The 19,869-nt window shown below is 38.8% G+C and overlaps 1 protein-coding gene across 1 annotated transcript; it reads left to right on the forward strand.

Annotated features, from left to right (window-relative positions):
• Window positions 1–296: 296 nt before the first annotated feature.
• LOC122434986 (heat shock transcription factor, Y-linked-like) lies at window positions 297–18,894 on the forward strand. Its single transcript, XM_043458807.1, has 2 exons — window positions 297–809; window positions 18,208–18,894. Exons 1-2 carry the CDS (start codon window positions 297–299, stop codon window positions 18,892–18,894), a joined length of 1,200 nt encoding a protein of 399 aa, XP_043314742.1.
• The last annotated feature ends 975 nt before the right edge of the window (window positions 18,895–19,869 follow it).

A 19,869-nucleotide genomic window follows, 5' to 3' on the forward strand; every position in this document is an offset into this window, starting at 1 on the left:
CAGGTTTCACATTTTTGGTTACTATTTATGTAAGCAGCCTGTATTTAAGTTGATACAGAAGTAGACACTGGTTGAACATTACCCTTCAATTGCTAAAACCAGTGACTTTGTGATGTCACAGCTACCCTTCAATTGCTAGGAGACCAGTGACTTTGTGATGTCACAGATTTTTGACTTTGAGAACCACTGTGATGGTCTAGAAAGTTTATCTCTGTAGGCCAGCCAGGCAGCATTTGAAGTTGCGGAGTGTAAAATCAGACAGATAAGAAAAGTATCTGAGGAAATATTTCTTTGAGATGGCACATTTTTCTTCAGAAATTCAAGATGTGCTTCCTAGAGATGAATCAACTGGTTCAGAAACCACCATTAGATCCCCTTTGTGTGATTACACACATACTGAGGACTCAGTTTTGAGATCTATCATTGAAGAAGCAGCCTTTCAGGCTTTGTTTGAGGAAGTAGTGTTAAAAATGCCACGTTACACATTTTCTGTCTCTGAAACAGATGAATTGAACGATTTTCTTTCACTCAATTTTCCTCAAAAACTTTGGAAGATAGTTGAAAGTGATCAGTTTAAATCTATTCAGTGGGATGAGAGTGGCACTTCTATAGTGATCAATGAAGAAGTCTTCAAGAAAGAAGTCTTAGAAAGAAAGGCCCCTTTCAGAATATTTGAAACTCGTAGTGTGAAAAGTATAGTTCGACAGCTTAACCTTTATGGGTTTAGAAAAAAGCAACAAACTTTTCAAAGATCTGCTTCACTAGCTGACTTTCTGGAAGAAGAAAACAATGTCTCTGTTTTGAGCAAGGTATTCCAAACTTTTCACTTATTATTGGCAATATGTAAGATTAAATCATGTAACCTAGAAAGCATGTTCACATATGTAGCTAAAACTGAATTTAAAATTGAGATAACAAACTGTTGAAAAGCTTTGTTTTTTGAAGTTGAGAACAGCTAGAGGTTAAAATATTTGATATTTAACAAACATTCCTAGCAACTTGAACCCGGATACAAGTCCTGAAGCTAATTAAAGTGGGATTGACTATATATGTTTACAACATATTTTTACTTGGTATTTACTGTATTTACTGTATATGTTTACAACATATTTTTACTTGAGGATCATAATTGCTTCTAACATGTAAGGTTTTTTTTTTTTTTTTATAGTGCTTATGCTTTCATGGTTTTTTAAATTATATTTTAAATTTTAATTGGAGGCTAATTACATTAGAATATTGTAGTGGTTTTGCCATACATGACACGAATCAGCCATGAATGTACATGTGTTCCCCATCCTGAACCCCTCTCCCACCTCCCTCCCCATCCCATCCGTCTGGGTCATCCCAGTGCACCAGCAATGAGCACCGTGCTCATGCATTGAACCTAGACTGGCGATCTGTTTCTCATATGTTAATATACATGTTTTGATGCTATTCTCTCAATTCATCCCACCCTTGCCTTCTCCCACAGAGTCGAAAAGACTGTTCTTTACGTGTGTGTCTCTTTTGCTGTCTCACATATAAGGTTATCATTACCATCTTTCTAAATTGCACATATATGCTTTGGTATACTGTATTGGTGTTTTTCTTTCTGGCTTAATTCACTCTAAGGCTCCAGTTTCATCCACCTCATTAGAACTGATTCAAATGTATTCTTTATAATGGCTGAGTAATATTCCTTTGTGTACATGTACCACTGTTTTCTTATCCATTCGTCTGCTGATGGAAATCTAGGTTGCTTCCATGCCCTGACTATTTTAAACAGTCCTGTCATGAACATTTGGGTACAAGTGTCTCTTTCGGTTCTGGTTTCCTCAGTGTGTATGCCCAACAGTGGGATTGCTGGGTCATATGGCAGTTCTATTTCCAGTTTTTAAAGGAATCTCCACACTGTTCTCCAGAGTGGCTGTAGTAGTTTGCATTTCCACCAACAGTGTGAGAGGGTACCCTTTTCTCCACAGCCTCTCCAGCATTTATTGTTTGTAGACTTTTGGATAGCAGTCATTCTGATTGACATAAGATGGTACCTCATTGTGTTTTTGATTTGCATTTCTCTCTATCTTTTCATGTGTTTGTTAGCCATCTGCATGTCTTCTTTGGAGAAATGTCTGTTTAGTTCTTTATCCTGTTTTTTGATTGGGTCATTTATGTATTTGGAATTGAGCTGCAAGTGTTGCTTGCATATTTTTGAGATTAATTCTTTGTCAGCTGCTTCATTTGCTATTATTTTCTCCCATTCTGAAGGCTGTCTTTTCACCTTGCTTATAGTATCCTTCGTTGTGCAAATGCTTTTCAGTTTAATTAGGTCCTATTTGTTTGTTTTTGCTTTATTTTCCATTACTATTGGAGGTGGGTCATAGAGGTTCCTGCTGTGATTTATGTCGGAGAGTTATTTTTTAGCAGTTTTATAGTTTCTGGTCTTACATTTAAATCTTTCATACATTTTGAGTTTATTTTTTGTGTATGGTGTTAGAAAGTGTTTTAGTTTCATTCTTTTACACGTGGTTGATCAGTTTTACCAGCACCACTTATTAAGGAGGTTGTCTTTTCTCCATTGTATATCCTGCCTCCTTTGTCAAAGATAAGGTGTCCATAGGTGTGTGGATTTATCTCTGGGTTTTCCATTATGTTCCATTGTTCTATATTTGTGTCTTTGTGCCAGTACCATACTGTCTTGATGACTGCAGCTTTGTAGTGTAACCTGAAGTCAGGCAGGTTGATTCCTCCAATTCCATTTCTTTCTCAAGATTGCTTTGACTATTCGAGGTTTTTTGTGTTTCCATACAAATTGTGAAATTATTTGTTCTATTTCTGTGACAAATACCATTGGTAGCTTGATAGGGATTGCATTGAATCTATAGATATCTTTGGATAGTAAACTCATTTTCACTATATTGGTTCTTCGAATCCATGAACATGGTATATTTTGCCATCTATTTGTGTCCTCTATGATTTCTTTCATCAGTGGTTAATAGTTTCTATATATATATATATATATATATATATATATATATATATATATATGTCTTTTGTTTCCCTAGGTAGATGTATTCCTAAGTATTTTGTTCTTTTCATTGTAATGGTGGATGGAATTGTTACTTAAATTCTCTTTCTGTTTTCTCATTGTTAGTGTATAGGAATGCAAGGGATTTCTGTGTGTTAATTATATACCCTGCAACTTTACTATATTCATTGATTAGATCTGGTAATTTTCTGGTGGAGTCTTTAGGGTTTTCTATGTAGAGGATCATGTCATCTGCACACAGAGTTTTACTTCTTCTTTTCCAATCTGGAATCCTTTTATTTGTTTTTCTGCTCTGATTGCTGTAGCCAAAACTTACAAAACTATGTTGTATAGTAGTGGCCAGAGTGGGCACCCATGTCTTGTTCCTTTAGGAACATTTCCTTTAGGGGAAATGCTTTCAATTTTTCACCATTGAGGATAATGTATGCTGTGGGTTTGTCATATATAGCTTTTATTATGTTGAGGTGTGTTCCTCCTATTCCTGCTTTCTGGAGGGTTTTTTTTTTTTTATCATAAATGGATGTTGAATTTTGTCAAGGGATTTCTCTGCAGCTATTGAGATAATCATATGGTTTTTATTTTTCAATTTGTTAATGTGGTGTATTGCATTGATTAATTTGTGAGTATTAAAGAATAATTTCATCCCTGGTATAAAGCCCAGTTAGTCATGATGCATTATTTTTTAACATGTTGCTGGATTCTGTTTGATAGGATTTTGTTAAACATTTTTGCATCTATGTTCCTCAGTCATATTGGTCTGTAGTTTTCTTTTTTTGTGGCATCTTTGTCTGGTATTGATATTAGGGTGCTGGTGGCCTAATAGAATGAGTTTGGAAGTTTACATTCCTCTGCAATTTTCTGGAAGAGTTTGAGTAGGATAGGTGTTAGTTCTTCTCTAAATTTTTTCAGCTGTGAAGCCATCTGGTCCTGGGCTTTTGTTTACTGAAGGATTTCTCACTATGATATTTATTTCCATGCTTGTGATGGGTCTGTTACATTTTCCATTTCTTCCTCATTCAGTTTTGGAAAGTTGTACTTTTCTAAGAATTTTTCCATTTCTTCAAGTTGTCCATTTTATTGGCCTATAGTTGCTGACAGTAATTTCTTATGGTCCTTCATTACTGTATAGTCTCTTGTGATTTCTCCATTTTCATTTTTAATATTTTTAAATTTGATTCTTCTCCCTTTTTAACTTGGTGAGTTCAGCTAGTGGTTTGTCAATTTTATTTATCGCCTCAAAGAAACAGCTTTCTGCTTTGTTGATTTTTGCTATAGCCTGTTTTGTTTCTTTTGCATTTATTTCTGCTCTATTTTATTATTTCTTTCCTTCTACTTACTCTGGAGTTCTTCATTTCCTCCGTTTCTAGTTACTTTAGGTGTAGAGTTAGGTTATTGATCTGACTTTTTTCCCCTTTCTTGAGGTAAGCCTGTATTGCTATGAACCTTCCCCTAAGCACTGCTTTTACAGTGTCCCATAGGTTTGGGGTTGTTGTGTTTTCATTTTCATTCGTTTCTATGCATACTTTGATTTCTTTTTTATTTCTTCTGTGATTTGTTGGTTAATCAGAAGCGTGTTGTTCAGCCTCCATATGTTGGAATTTTTAATAGTTTTTTCTCCTGCAATTGACATTTCATCTTACTGCATTGTGGTCTGGAGATGCTTGGAATGAGCTCAATTTTTTTGAATTTACCAAGGCTAGGTTTCTGGCCCAGAATGTGATCTATCCTGGAGAAGGATCCATTTGCACTTGAGAAAAAAGGTGAAATTCATTGTTTTGTGGTGAAATGTCTTACAGATATCAATTATGTCTAACTGGTCCATTGTATCATTTAAAATTTGTGTTTCCTTGTTAATTTTCTGTTTAGCTGACATATCCATAGGTGTGAGTGGGATGTCAAGGTCTCCCACTATTATTGTGTTATTGTTAATTTCCCCTTTCATACTTGTTAGCATTTGCCTTACATATTGTGGTGCCCCTTTGTTGGGTGCATATATATTTATAATTTTTATGTTTTCTTCTTGGATTGGTGCTTTGATCATTATGTAGTGTCCTTCTTTGTCTCTTTTCACAGCCTTTATTTTAAAGTCTATTTTATTTGATATGAGTATTGCTACTCCTGCTTTCTTTTTGTCTCTATGTTCATGGAATATCTTTTTCCAACCCTTCACTTTCAGTCTATATGCATCCCTTGTTTTGAGGTGGATCTCTTGTAGACAAGATATATAAGGGTCTTGTTTTTGTATCCATTCAGCCAGTCTTTGTCTTTCGGTTGGGGCATTCAACCCATTTACATTGAAGGTAATTATTGATAAGTAAGATCCCATTGCCATTTACTTTGTTATTTTGAGTTTGAGTTTATATATCCTTTCTGTGTTTCCTGTCTAGAGAAGATCCTTTAGCATTTGTTGGAGAGCTGGTTTGACGGTGCTGAATTCTCTCAGCTTTTGCTTGTCTGTAAAGCTTTTGATTTCTCCTTCATATTTGAGTGAGATCCTTGCTGGGTATAATAATCTGAGTTGTAGGTTTTTCTCTTTCATTACTTTCAGTGTGTCTTGCCATTCCATTCTGGCCTGAAGAGTTTCTATTAAAAGATCAGCTGCTATCCTTATGGGAATCCAAATGTCTCTTATTTGTTGTTTCTCCCTTGCTGCTTTCATTTTTTCCACTTATTTTCATTAGTTGGAGGCTAATTACCTTACAGTATTGTAGTGGTTTTTGCCATTCATTGACATGAATCAGCCACGGATTTACATGAGTTCCCCATCCAAATCCCCTCTCCTGCCTCCCTCTCCATCCCATCCCTCTGGGTGTTCCCAGCGCACCAGCTCTGAGCAGTTGTCTCATGCATCCAACCTGGGCTGGTGAGCTGTTTCACCCTTGATAGTATACTTGTTTCAATGTTATGCTCTCAGAACATTCCACCCTCGCCTTCTCCCACAGAGTCTAAAATTTTGTTCTGTACATCTGTGTCTCGTTTTCTGTTTTGCATATAGGGTTATCATTACCATCTTTTAAATTCCATATATATGCATGAGAATACTGTTTTGGTCTTTATCTTCCTGGCTTACGTCACTCTGTATAATGGATGCCAGTTTCATCCATCTCATTAGAACTGATTCAAATGAATTCTTTTTAATGGCTGAGTAATATTCCATGGTGTATATGTACCACAGCTTCCTTATCCATTCGTCTACTGATGGGCATCTAGGTTGCTTCCATGTCCTTGCTATTATAAACTGTGCTAGGATGAACATAGGGGTACACGTGTCTCTTTCAGATCTGGTTTCCTCAGTGTGTATGCCCAGGAGTGGAATTGCTGGGTCATATGGAAGTTCTATTTCCAGGTTTTTAAGGAGTCTCCATACTCTTCTCCATAGTGGCTGTACTAGTTTGCATTCCCACCAACAGTTTAAGAGGGTTTCTTTTTCTCCACACCCTCTCCAGCATTTATTACTTGTAGACTTTTTGATAGCAGCCATTCTGACTGGTGTGTAATTTTACATCATTGAGGTTTTGATTTGCATTTCTCTGATAATGAGTGATGTTGAGCATCTTTTCATGTGTTTGTTAGACATCTATATGTCTTCTTTGGAAAAATGTCTGTTTAGATCTTTGGCCCATATTTTGATTGGGTCATTTATTTTTCTGGAATTGAGCTGCAGGAGTTGCTTGTATATGTTTGAGATTAATCCTTTGTCTGTTTCTTCATTTGCTATTATTTTCTCCCACTCTGAAGGCTGTGTTTTCACCTTGCTTATAGTTTCCTTTGTTTTGCAAGCACTTTTAAACTTAATTAGGTCCCATTTGTTTATTTTTGCTTTTATTTCCGATATTCTGGGAGGTGGGTCATAGAGGATCTTTCTGTGATTTATGTCGGAGTGTGTTTTGCCTATGTTCTCCTCTAGGAGCTTTATAGTTTCTGGTCTTACATTTAGATCTTTAATCCATTTTGAGTTTATTTTTGTGCATGATGTTAAAAAGTGTCCTAGTTTCATTGTTTTACAAATGGTTGACCAGTTTTCCCAGCACCACTTGTTACAGAGGTTGTCTTCTTTCCATTGTATATTCTTGCTTCCTTTTGCGAAGATAAGGTGTCCACAGGTACGTGGACTTATCTCTGGGCTTTCTATTTTGTTCCATTGATCTATATTTCTGTCTTTGTGCCAGTACCATACTCTCTTGATGACTGTGGCTTTGTAGTAGAGCCTGAAGTCAGGCAGGTTGATTCCTCCAGTTCCATTCTTCTTTCTCAAGATTGCTTTGGCTATTCGAGGTTTTTTGTATTTCCATACAAATTGTGAAATTTTTTGTTTTAATTCTGTGAAGAATACCATTGGTAGCTTGATAGGGATTGCATTGAATCTATAGATTGCTTTGGCTAGTATAGTCATTTTGACAATATTGCTTCTTCCAATCCATGAACATGGTATATTTCTCCATCTATTTGTGTCCTCTTTGATTTCTTTCATCAGTGTTTTATAGTTTTCTATGTATAGGTCTTTTGTTTCTTTTGGTAGATATACTCCTAAATATTTTATTCTTTTTGTTGCAATGGTGAATGCTATTATTTCCTTAATTTCTATTTCTGTTTTCTCATTGTTAGTGTATAGGAATGCAAGGGGTTTCTGTGTGTTAATTTTATTCCTGCAACTTTACTATATTCATTGATTATCTCCAGTAATTCTGGGAGAGTCTTTAGGGTTTTCTATGTAGAGGATCATGTCATCTGCAAACAGTGAGAGTTTCACTTCTTCTTTTCCTATCTGGATTCGTTTGATTTCTTTTTCTACTCTGATTGCTGTGGCCAAAAGTTCCAAATATATGTTGAATAGTAGTGGTGAGATTGGGCACACTTGTCTTGTTCCTGGTTTTAGGGGAAATGCCTTCAAATGCTTTCAATTTTTCAACATTGAGGATAGTGTTTGCTGTGGGTTTGTCATGTATAGCTTTTATTATGTTTCAGTATGTTCCTTCTCGGAGAAGGCAATGGCACCCGACTCCAGTACTCTTGCCTGGAAAATCCCATGGATGGAGGAGCCTGGTAGGCTGCAGTCCATGGGGTCACGAGGAGTCAGACATGACTGAGCGACTTCACTTTCACTTTTCACCTTTATGCATTGGATCAAGGAAATGGCAACCCACTCCAGTGTTCTTGCCTGGAGAATCCCAGGGATGGGGTCACACAGAGTCAGACACGACTGAAGTGACTTAGCAGTAGCAGCATGTTCCTTCTATTCCTGCTTTCTGGAGAGTTTTTATCATAAATGGATGTTGAATTTTGTCAAAGGCTTTTTTCTGCATCTATTGAGATAATCATATGGTTTGTATCTTTCAATTTGTTAATATGGTGTATGACATTGATTGATTTGTGGATATTAAAGACTCCTTGCATTCCTGGGATAAAGCCTACTTGGTGATGATGTATGATCTTTTTCATATGTTGTTGGATTCTGTTTGCTAGAATTTTGTGAAGGATTTTTGCATCTATGTTCATCAGTGATATTGGCCTGTAGTTTTCCTTCTTTGTGGCATCTTTGTCTCGTTTTAGATTAGGGTGATGGTAGCCTCATAGAATGAGTTTGGAAGTTTACCTTCTTCTGCAGTTTTCTCTAGGAGTTTGCGCAAGATAGGTGTTAGCTCTTCTCTAAATTTTTGGTAGAATTCAGCTGTGATGCCATCTGGTCCTGGGCTTTTGTGTGCTGGAAGATTTCTGATTACAATTTCAATTTCCATGCTTGTGATGTGTCTGTTAAGATCTTCTGTTTCTTCCTGGTTCAGTTTTGGAAAGTTATGCTTTTCTAGGAATTTGTCCATTTCTTCCAAGTTTTCCATTTTATTGGCATAGAGCTGCTGTTAGCAAATTCTTATGGTCCTTTGTATTTCAGTGTTGTCTGTTGTGATCTCTCCATTTTCATTTCTAATTTTGTAGGTTTGGTTCTTCTCTCTTTGTTTCTTAATGAGTCTTGCTAACAGTTTGTCAATGTTGTATATCTCCTCAAAGACCCAGCTTTTAGCTTTGTTTATTTTTGCTATGGTCTCTTTTGTTGTTGGTGGTGGTTTTTTTTTATTGCTTTTATTTCTACCCTAATTTTTAATATTTCCTTCCTTCTACTAACCCTGGGGTTCTTCATTTCTTCGTTCTCTAGTTGCTTTAGGTGTAGAGCTAGGTTATTTATTTTACTTTTTTCTTGTTTCTTGAGGTAAGCCTGTAATGTTATGAACCTTCCCCTAAGCACTGCTTTTACAGTGTCCCATAGGTTTGGGTTGTTGTGTTTTCATTTTCAGTCGTTTCTATGCATATTTTGATTTCTTTTTTTATTTCTTCTATAATTTGTTGGTTATTCATAAGCCTGTTATTTAGCCTCCATATGTTGGAATTTTTAATAGTTTTTTTTTTTTTCCCTGTAATTGAGATCTAGTCTCACTGCATTGTAGTTAGAACAGATGACTGGAATGATTTCAATTTTTTTGAATTTCCCAAGGCTAGATTTGTGGCCCAGGATGTGATGTATTCTGGAGAAGGTTCCGTGTGCACTTGAGAAAAAGGTGAAATTGATTGTTTTGGGTGCAATGTCCTATCGATATCAATGAGGTCTAGCTGGTCCATTGTGTCATTTAAAGTTTGTGTTTCCTTGTTAATTTTCTGTTTAGTATATCTATCCATAGGTGTGAGTGGGGTTTTAAAGTCTCCCACTATTATTGTGTTATTGTTAATTTTTCCCTTTCATACTCATTAGCATTTGCCTTACATATTGTGGTCCTCCTATGTTGGGTGCATATATATTTATAATTGTTATATCTTCTTCTTGGATTCATCCTTTAATGATTATGTAGTGTCTTTCTTTGTCTCTTTTCACAGCCTTTATTTATTTATTTATTTAATTTTTTTCTGATTTATTTTTATTCGTTGGAGGCTAATTACTTTACAATATTGCAGTGATTTTTGCCATTCATTGACATGAATCAGCCATGGATTTATATGTGTTCCCCATTCCGATCCCCCCTCCCGCTTCCCTCTACATCCATCCCTCTGGGTCTTCCCAGTGCACCAGACCTGAGCACCCATCTCATACATCCAACCTGGGCTGGTGATCTGTTTCAGCCTTGATAGTATACTTGTTTCAATGCTGTTCTCTCTAAACATCCCACCTTCGCCTTCTCCCACAGAGTCTAAAAGTCTGTTCTGTACATCTGTGTCTCTTTTTCTGTTTTGCATATACGGTTATCATTATCATTGTCTAAAATTCCATAATATGCATTAGTATACTGTATTGGTCTTTATCTTTCTGGCTTAATTCACTCTGTATAATGGGCTTCAGTTTCATCCATCTCATTAGAACTGATTCAAATGAATTCTTTTTAATGGCTGAGTAATATTCCATAGTGTATATGTACCACAGCTTCGTTATCCATTCGTCTACTGATGGGCATCTAGGTTGTTTCCATGTCCTTGCTATTATAAACAGTGCTGCGATGAACACATTGGTACATGTGTCTCTTTCATATCTGGTTTCCTTGGTGTGTATGCTCAGGAGTGGGATTGCTGGGCCATATGACAGTTCTATTTCCAGTTTTTTAAGAAATCTCCACTCTGTTTTACATAGTGGCTCACAGTCTTTATTTTAAAATCTATTTTATCTGATATGAGTATTGTGACGCCAGCTTTCTTTTGGTCTCCATTTGTGTGAAATAATTTTTCCTATCCCTTCACTTTCAGTCTGTATGTGTCCCTTGTTTTGAGGTGAGTCTCTTGTAGACAGCATATATAGGGGTCTTGTTTTCGTATCCATTCAGCCAGTCTTTGTCTTTTGGTTGGGGCATTCAGCCCATTTACATCAAAGGTAATTATTGATAGGTATGGTCCCATTGCCATTTAATTTGTTGTTTTGGGTTCGCTTTTATACAAGCTTTCTGTGTTTCCTGTCTAGAGAAGATCCTTTAGCATTTGTTGAAGAGCTGGTTTGGTAGTCCTGAATTCTCTCAGCTTTTGCTTGTCTGTAAAGCTTTTGAATTCTCCTTCATATCTGAATGAGATCCTTGCTGGGTACAGTAATCTGGTTTGTAGTTTATTCTCTTTCATTACTTTAAGTATGTCCTGCCATTGCCTTCTGGCCTGAAGAATTTTATTGATAAATCAGCTGTTATCCTTATGGGAATCCCTTTGTGTGTTATTTGTTGTTTCTCCCTTGCTGCTTTTAATATTTGTTCTTTGTGTTTGACCTTTGTTAATTTGTTTAATAAGTGTTTTTAGGTGTTTCACCTTGGGTTTATCATGTTTGGGACTCTCTGGGTTTCTAGGACTTGTGTAACTATTTCGTTCCCCATTTTAGGGAAGTTTTCAGGTATTATCTCCTCAAGTATTTTCTCATGGCCTTTCTTTTTGTCTTCTTCTTCTGGGACTACTATGATTCGTATGTTGGGGCATTTCACATTGTCCCAGAGTTCCCTGAGGTTGTCCTCATTTCTTTTGATTCTTTTTTCTTTTTTGCTCTCTGCTTCATTTATTTCCACCATTTCATCTTCTAACTCACTTATCCTATCTTCTGCCTCCGTTATTCTACTGTTGGTTCCCTCCAGAGTGTTTTGGATCTCATTTATTGCATTATTCATTATATACTGACTCTTTTTTATTTCTTGTAGGTCCTTGTTAAACATTTCTTGTATGTTCTCAATCCTAGTCTCCAGCCTATTTATCTGTAACTCCATTTTGTTTTCAAGATTTTGGATCATTGATATTATCATTATTCTAAATTCTTTTTCAGGTAGATTCCCTATCTCCCCTCTTTTGTTTGGCTTGGTGGGCATTTTTCATGTTCCTTTACTTGTTGGGTATTTCTCTGCCTTTTCATCAGTTTAGATTGCTATATTTGGAGTGACCTTTCTGTGTTCTGGTGTTCTGTGGTTCCTTTTTATTGTGGAGGTTTCTCCCAGTGGGTGGGGTTGGATGATTGGCTTGTCAAGGTTTCTTGGTTAGGGAAACTTGTGTCGGTGTTCTCCTGCATGGAGCTGGATTTCTTCTCTCTGGAGTGCAATGGAGTGTCCAGTAGTGAGTTTTGAGATGTGTCTATGTGTTTGGTGTGACGTTGGGTAGCCTGTATGTTGACGCTCAGGGCTATGTGCCTGCGTTGCTGGAGAATTTGCATGGTATGTCTTGCTCTGGAACTTATTGGCTCTTGGGTGGTGGTTGGTTTCAGTGTAGGTATGGAGGCTTTTGGGTGATCTCTTATTACTTAATGTTCCCTGTAGTCAGGAGTTCTTTGGTGTTCTCAGGTTTGGGACTTAAATGTCCTTCCTCTGGATTTCAATCTTACTCTTCCAGTAGCCTCAAGGCTTCTCCAACTATACAGCACTGATAATAAAACTTCTTGGTTAATGGTGAAAAGATTCTCCACAGTGAGGGACACCCAGAGAGGTTCACAGAGTTACATGAAGAAGACGAGAGGGAGGAAGGAGATAGAGATCAACAGGAGGAGAAAAGGGGGGACTCAAGAGGAGAGAGAGAGATATCTATGCAGTAGTCTCTTCCCTAAGTGTTCTCCATAGCCCAGAACACCCACAGAGATTCACAGAATTGGATTGAGAAGAAAAGGGGAGGGATGAAATAGAGGTGATCTGGGGGAGAAAAAGGAGAGTCAAAAGGGGGAGAGAGTAATCATCACACTCCTGAGTAAAAATGGGTACTGATAATTGGATTCTTAATGTCCAAAATTGATATCAAATAATGACAAACCAAGATTAAAAATCTAGAGTAGAGGTTAGACTCTTAAAAATACAATATTCAAAACAAAAACACAAAAATTTAAGAAATATATATGAAGGTCGCTTTAAAAATAGGGTCTTCTTTTTATTTGCAAGGCTAGAGTGAAATGAAAATGAAAGTTAAGGAGTAATAGAGGACTTGAAAAGAAAATAAAAGAAGAAAAGAAAAAAGAAAAAAATTTAATTAAAAAATAGTAAAAATGTATGAAACTGAAAATTAAGGAGTAATGGAGGAGTAATAGAGGACTTTAAAACAATAAAAGAATAAAAAATTAAGCAGTAATAGAGGAGTAATAGGGAATTTAAAATAAAATAAAAGAAAAAAATTTTAAAAAAAGTTAAATAATTTTAATTAAAAAAATAGTAAAAATATATCTAGGAATTTCTCTGGAGCTGTTGCGTGCAGAGTGGGTTTGGTTCAGTTTCAGACAGCTCCTTGTTCCAGCTTACACTTCTCGATATCTATAGGCCCCTTCCGGTTTAGTTGGTGTTGGCCACAGTGATTTAATCTGTTGCACAAGTCACTTCTGAAGTGGTTCCCTTTGTTTATTTGGCTTCTGTTTGCAGGTCTCTTCTGTGTCTAACTTCCACCCTGACACAAGCAGGCGGAGGTTGTCTCTTGTTTAGGCTCACTTGTTCAGTCGTGTTGTGGGGAGGGAGGGGCACTGCAGAGAAATGTCACTGGCCTGTGTGGGGAGCAGTCGCAGTATTCCAGCCACACTGGGTTTGTCCCCACTCTCGGCGCATGTGCTTTCCCCATCTACACTGCTCAGGCTCCAGGCTGCTCTATAGGGAGTGGGCCCTGAGTTGCGTGCGGTTCCAGTTTTTGGGTACCCCACAAAAGCACAGACTCGGTTGGGCCTTTGTTTTGTGCCTTCCCCGGCCCGAGCAGCTCAGGAGGCCAGGAGCTTAATGAGTGCACTCTCCCTGGGTGCAGTGCACCTTATCCCCTCAGTGGTCCCAGCCTCAGTTTCCACGTGTGCCGGTCCGGTGCACCTTGTATCTGCTCTGGCGAGCTGGTGTCTAGCCGCGACCCTCCCGGTGGATGTCAACCATCCAGAATCTCAGGAAGTCTTTGGTTAGAAACTGGAAGCCTGTTTGCAGTTTGGTAGGGGATGCCGTTTCTGGGGCCGAGTTTGCCTCTTTCCCCTCCTTCCTGCCTCCTGCCTCTGGCGGGGGGTTGGCTAGTCCACAGCTGGCTAGCTCTTCTCTGGAATTGTTCACTCTTTCTTTTGTTCTGCGAATGGCTGGCAGTGTGTTCCGTTAGCGTGCTTTTCGCTGGTTAATTTTCTCTCTCTCTCTTGCTATCCCACAGTTTAAGTTGCTATCTCACGTTAGCTCCCTCCAATTGCCCTCAGGGCATTCAGGCCCGGTCCTTACCCTAAGCAATACCGCCCGCTCCTCTCCGATCAGCCTCCACTTGCTGGTGGCGGATGTGAGCGTCTGGGGTACTTTTCTGCTGGGAGTTGCTTTTAGGCATGTAATCTGTGGGTTTTATTTATTTCTCCTCCCAGTTAGGTTGCACTCTGAGATTCGAAAACTTCCCCCAGACCCACCAGTGGGAGGGTTTCCTGGTGTTTGGAAACCTCCTCTTTACGACTCCCTTCCCGGGATGGTTCTCTGTCCCTAGCTCTTTTGTCTCACTTTTTATCTTTTATACTTTGTCTTACCTCCTTTGGAAGACAATGGGCTGCTTTTCTGGGCACCTGATATCCTCTGCTAGTGATCAGAAGTTGTTTTGTGCAGTTTGCTCAGTGTTCCAATGTTCTTTTGATGAATTTGTAGGGGAGAAATTGGTCTCACCATCCCATTCCTCTGCCATCTTAGTTCCTCCCCTCTCCCTTGCTGCTTTTAACATTTGCTCTCTCTGTTTGATTTTGTTAATTTGCTTAATATGTGTCTTGGGGTGTTTTGCCTTGGGTTTATCCTGTTTGGGGCTCTCTGGGTTTCTTGGACGTGGGTGGCTATTTCCTTCCCCATTTTAGGGAAGTTTTCAACTATTATCTCCTCAAGTATTTTCTCATGGCATTTAGTTTTGTCTTCTTCTTCTGGTAGTCCTATGATTCAAATGTTGGGGTATTTAACATTGTCCCAGAGGTCTCTGAGGGTGATTTTATTTCTTTTATTTTTTTTTATTTTTTTCAGTCTGCTTCATTTATTTCTACCATTCTATCTTCTACCTCACTTATCCTATTTTCTGCCCCTGTTATTCTACTGTTGGTTCCCTCCAGAGTGTTTTTGATATCATTTATTGCATTATTCCTTATTGATTGACTCTTTTTTATGTCTTCTAGGTCCTTGTTAAACATTTCTTGCATCTTCTCAGACCTTTTCTCCAGGCTGTTTATCTGTAACTCCGTTTTGTTCTCAAGATTTTGGATCACTTTTACTATCAATATTCTGAATTCTCTTTCAGGTAGATTCCCTATCTCCTCTTCTTTTGTTTGGTTTGTTGGGCATTTATCATGTTCCTTTACCTGCTGATTATTTCTCTGCCTTTCCATCTTGTTTAGATTGCTGTGTTTGGGGTGGCCTTTCTCTATTCTGACACTTTGTGGTTCCTCTTTATTGTGGCTCTTTCTCGCTGTGGATGGGGTTGGTCGGGTGGCTTGTCAAGGTTTCCTGGTTAGGGAGGCTTGCTTCGGTGTTCTAATGGGTGGAGCTGGATTTCTTCTCTCTGGAGTGCAATGAGGTGTCCAGTAGTGAATTTTGAGATGTCTATGGGTTTGGTGTGACTTTGGGCAGTCTGTATATTGAAGCTCAGGGCTACATTCCTGCATTGCTGGTATGTCTCGTTCTGGAACTTGCTGGCCTTGTGTGGTGCTTGGTTTCAGTGTAGGTATGGAGTCTTTTGGATGAGCTTTTATCAATTAATGTTCCCTGGAGTCAGGAGTTATTTGGTGTTGTCAGGTTTGGGACTTAAGCCTCCTCCCTCTGGTTTTCAGTCTTATTCTTACAGTAGCCTCAAGACTTCTCCACCTATACAGCACCGATGATAAAACATCTAGGTTAATTATGAAAAGCTTCTCCACAGTGAGGGACACCCGGAGAGGTTCACAGAATAACATGGAGATGAGAAGAGGGAAAAGGGAGATAGAGGTAGATAGGGAGATAGAGATAGAGGAAGAAGAGATAGAGATAGAGATAAAGGACTCAAAAGGGAGGGAGAAAGCTATCCAGTAATCAATTCTCTATGTACTCTCCACAGTCTGGGCACCTCAGAGGGGTTAACAGTTACACAGTGATGAGAAGAGGGAGGAAGGAGACAGAGGTGATCAGGAAGAGAAAAGGGGGTGTCAAAAGGAGAGAGACAGATCAGGCCAGTAATCAGTTACCTAAGTGTTCTCCACAGCCTGGAACACACAAAATGATTCACATGGTTTGATAGAGATGCGAAGGGTGAGGCAGGAGATAGAGGTGACCTGGTGGAGAAAAAGGAGAATTAAAAGGGGAAGAGAGCAATCAAGGCTGTAATCACACTCCCAAGTTAAAATGGGTACTGAAGATTGGGTTCTTAAAGGCACAGAATCGATAATAAATACCAAAAAGCAAAGATTAAAAATCTAGAGTAGAGGTTAGACTCTCAAAAATGAGATATTAAAAAAAGTCACAAAAATTAAAATATATATATATATGAAGTTTGCTTCAAAAATAGGGTCTTTTTTGGCAAGGTAATAGTAGGTTATAAAAATGAAAATTAAGGAGTAATAGAGGACTCTAATGACTTAAATAATGGTAATATTAAAAATATATCTAGGAATTTATCTGGAGCTGTTGCAGGCAGTGTGGGGTCAGTTCAGTTTCAGATAGTTCCTTGATCTGATTTATACTTCTCAAGACCTATAGGCCCCTTCCAATGCAGTCGGTGCTAACTACAGGGTTTCAATCTGTTGCACCTGTCACTTCCAGAGCGGTTCCCTCTGTTTATTTTAGTTTCTTCTATTTGCTGGTCTCTTCAGTGTCTAATTTCCACCCTGACACAAGGGGGCAAAAGTGGTCACTATTTAGGCTCACTTGTTCAGTTGTGCTGTGGGGAGGGAGGAACACTGTAAAGAAATATCACTGGCATGGGAAATGCTCGAAGACTCGGCCGCACTGCGTTTGCCCCAGCTCAGGGTGCGTGCACTTTCCCAGTTTATACTTCTCAGGATCTATGTTGCTTCTGCTAGTGCACTGTCTAAAGCGGGCCCTGGGTTGTGTGCACTTCCCAGGTGTAAGCTGCTCAGGTAAGGTTCTCGGGTACTCCACAAATGTGTGGACTCAGTTGGGCCTGTGTTTTGTGCCCTTCCCATGTCCCAGCAGCTCAGGCGACCAGGTGCTTGTAGTAGTCTCCCCAGGTGGGGAGTGCATCTTACCACCTCCCCGGTCCCAGCCGCTTGGTTTCTTGGGTGGCAGTGGGTGTGCCTGTCTCAGGTGTGCCATGTGTCTCTTCTGGGGAAGTGATCTCTGGCTGTGACCCTCCCGGTGGATGTCAACCATCCAGAATCCCAAGAAGTCTTGGTTAGCAGCTGGGTGCCTGCTTGCAGTTTGGTAGAGGATGTCTCCCTGGGCCCGATATTGCCCCTTTCCGGCTCTAGCTGCCCCTGCTTGCTTCCCCATCTCCAGGGGTGATGGAATGTCTGCAGCTGGCTAGCTCTTCTCTGGTATTTGCTCAGTCCTTTGTTCTGTGAGTGGGCCCCGCTGTGCGTTAGGTTAGGGCTTTTCATGGGATAGTTCTCTCTGACTCTCTCTCTCTCTGGCTATCCCACAGTTGTGGTTGCTATCTGATGTTAGTTCCCTCAGATTGCCTCAGGGAATTCATGCCCTGTCCTTACCCTAAGCAATGCAGCCTGCACCTCCCTGTTCAGCCCACACTTGCTGGTGGCGAATGCAAGCACTGGGAGTTGCCGTTAGGCACATAATCTGTGGGTTTTATTTATTTATTTATTTTTCTCTTAGTTTTGTAGCCCTCTGAGATTCCGACACTCTCCACAGACCCACTGGTGAGAGTGTTTCCTAATGTTTGGAAACTTCTCCTCTTTTAAGACTCCCTTCCTGGGACAGATCTCTATCCCTACGTCTTTTGTGTCTCTTTTTATCTTTTATATTTTGTCCTACCTCTTTTCAAAGACAATGGGCTGCCATTCTGGGGGCTTGATGTCCTCTGCCAGCATTCAGAAGATGTTTTGTGGAATTTGCTGAGCTTTCAAATGTTCTTTCAAAGAATTCGTGGGGGAAAAAGTAGTCTCCCTGTCTTATTCTTCCGCCATCTTCAGAACGCCTCTCTCTAACATGTAAAATGTTAAAACTACTAATGGAGGTGTTTTATTTGATGCTATTTCATTTGTATCATTAAAAAAATAAATGCTTATAGTTTAGTTTTGCTTGTGAGTTTTACCTTGGTTTATAAAGAAACTAAATAATTTTCTCCTTTGATTTTAGTTACAGATCTATCATAATCCAAATTTCAAAAGAGGCTATCCCCAACTTTTACTAAGACTGAAAAGAAGAGCTGGGATTAAAAATGTCTCTCCAATATCTTCATTAGTTCGAGATTACAAGAAGAAGCATGTTAAAGCATGGGGCAACATAGATGATCGTAACTCTAATTTCCTTCCTGAAAGTTGTGGGGAGAGTGCATTTTCAGCCTCGACAAGTTTAAGTGTGCCTTTCATACAAAACCCTTATACCAGGCAGACAGTCGCTAATAGAAGTGCCCTAGTTCCGTGTGATTTTCCTTCCCCATCATCAATATCAGTTAGACAAACAGAACAGATTGTGATAGATCAACCTGCTGTTTTAAATCAGTTGAGCATTTTAAATTGGCACTCACATAGCAGCTACACTCAAGCAAATGGCCTCATTGACAACGTTACTACTACAATTACTTCTATTTCTCAGAACCACATCGTATCTCCATTACAGAGCAGTTATTTTGGACTGATGGTGGAGCCTTCTAAATTTCCAGTTAGGTACAGCAATATGTCAGCCTATGACAGTCCTTTTCCTAACCTGCAACAGAGTGGCAATTCATGGGCCCCAGTGCCAAGGATCTGTGATATATCTGCCTCCTCTCTTTCAAAGTCAACTCATCAAAAATCTTCATTATATGAAAACCATCCTAATTAAAACTGATCTATCAAATATGTGTCATATTATGTAGCATAATGAAGACTAAACTTTATGGTGGGAGATGTCAACAAATTCCTACAATTCTCATATTTGAACAATAAAGTTACATGTTCATCTTCATAGTTTCATTTTCTATTTTGAAATGAGTAAACGGGGCCTTATTTCATTGTCTGGCTATATTAATGTGTTGTTTTATACACTCTTTAGTTCAAGGAAGCATTCTTTATGCATCCTAGGTAAATGACAGCTAATCAATTGTTTCTAAGCAAGAAAATGAGAACAAAGGGAAAAGAGGTAAAGACTGTAAAACTGATTTCTGAAATCATCCCTGCTGAAGTGAATGGGTGTCTATATTATAATGGTATGGGAGAAGGAAGGGATACAAATAAAATAAAAAAATGCAAATACACAGTACATACCTTGGAGTATTCTGAGTTACATCATACTGTATGAGGTACTGGATAGAGTCTTAAGAGGTTAGACAGATTGTCCTCATTATAGAAATTCATTTCACCTATGAAAATATAGATGTTGTAGCATATCCAAAATCATGATCGCCATCATACCATCAATGGGATACCAAAGATAACATGACCTAGTCAATGATTGGCCCATGGTCAGCACAAGATTGGCACTTTACAAGATAGGTATTTTACCTTATAATACAAGGCATTATATAGGGTCATTTTTGCACTGCTCTCCTTAAGGCATGCCTTTATTTCCTCCCACCAAGATTCCACCCTATATTTCCTAGTGCATATTTAGATGTTGCTTATCTGTTCCCACAGAGATGGAATAAATTCCTTGTGGTGATTGCAGCACCTCAGTATGGTTAACAAATTCTATGAAGACATGATATCTGTTTCCTTTATTGTTTCATTATCTTTCTGTTACACTAGGCTTCTGGAGTTACAATCACACAAGTTACTTTCAGTTATGCTAAGCCCCACCTCACAACTTTGCCTCAACTCT

The sequence above is a fragment of the Cervus canadensis genome, chromosome X, assembly GCF_019320065.1.
Source record: "Cervus canadensis isolate Bull #8, Minnesota chromosome X, ASM1932006v1, whole genome shotgun sequence".
Classification (NCBI taxonomy): domain Eukaryota; kingdom Metazoa; phylum Chordata; class Mammalia; order Artiodactyla; family Cervidae; genus Cervus; species Cervus canadensis.

Excerpts from the sequence above, each read along its gene's own strand:
- LOC122434986 (XM_043458807.1), top strand. The coding sequence starts at position 297 with ATGGCACATTTTTCTTCAGAAATTCAAGATGTGCTTCCTAGAGATGAA. Across the intron at positions 810-18,207 it reads ATGTCTCTGTTTTGAGCAAG|TTACAGATCTATCATAATCC; the intron begins GTATTCCAAACT and ends CTTTGATTTTAG.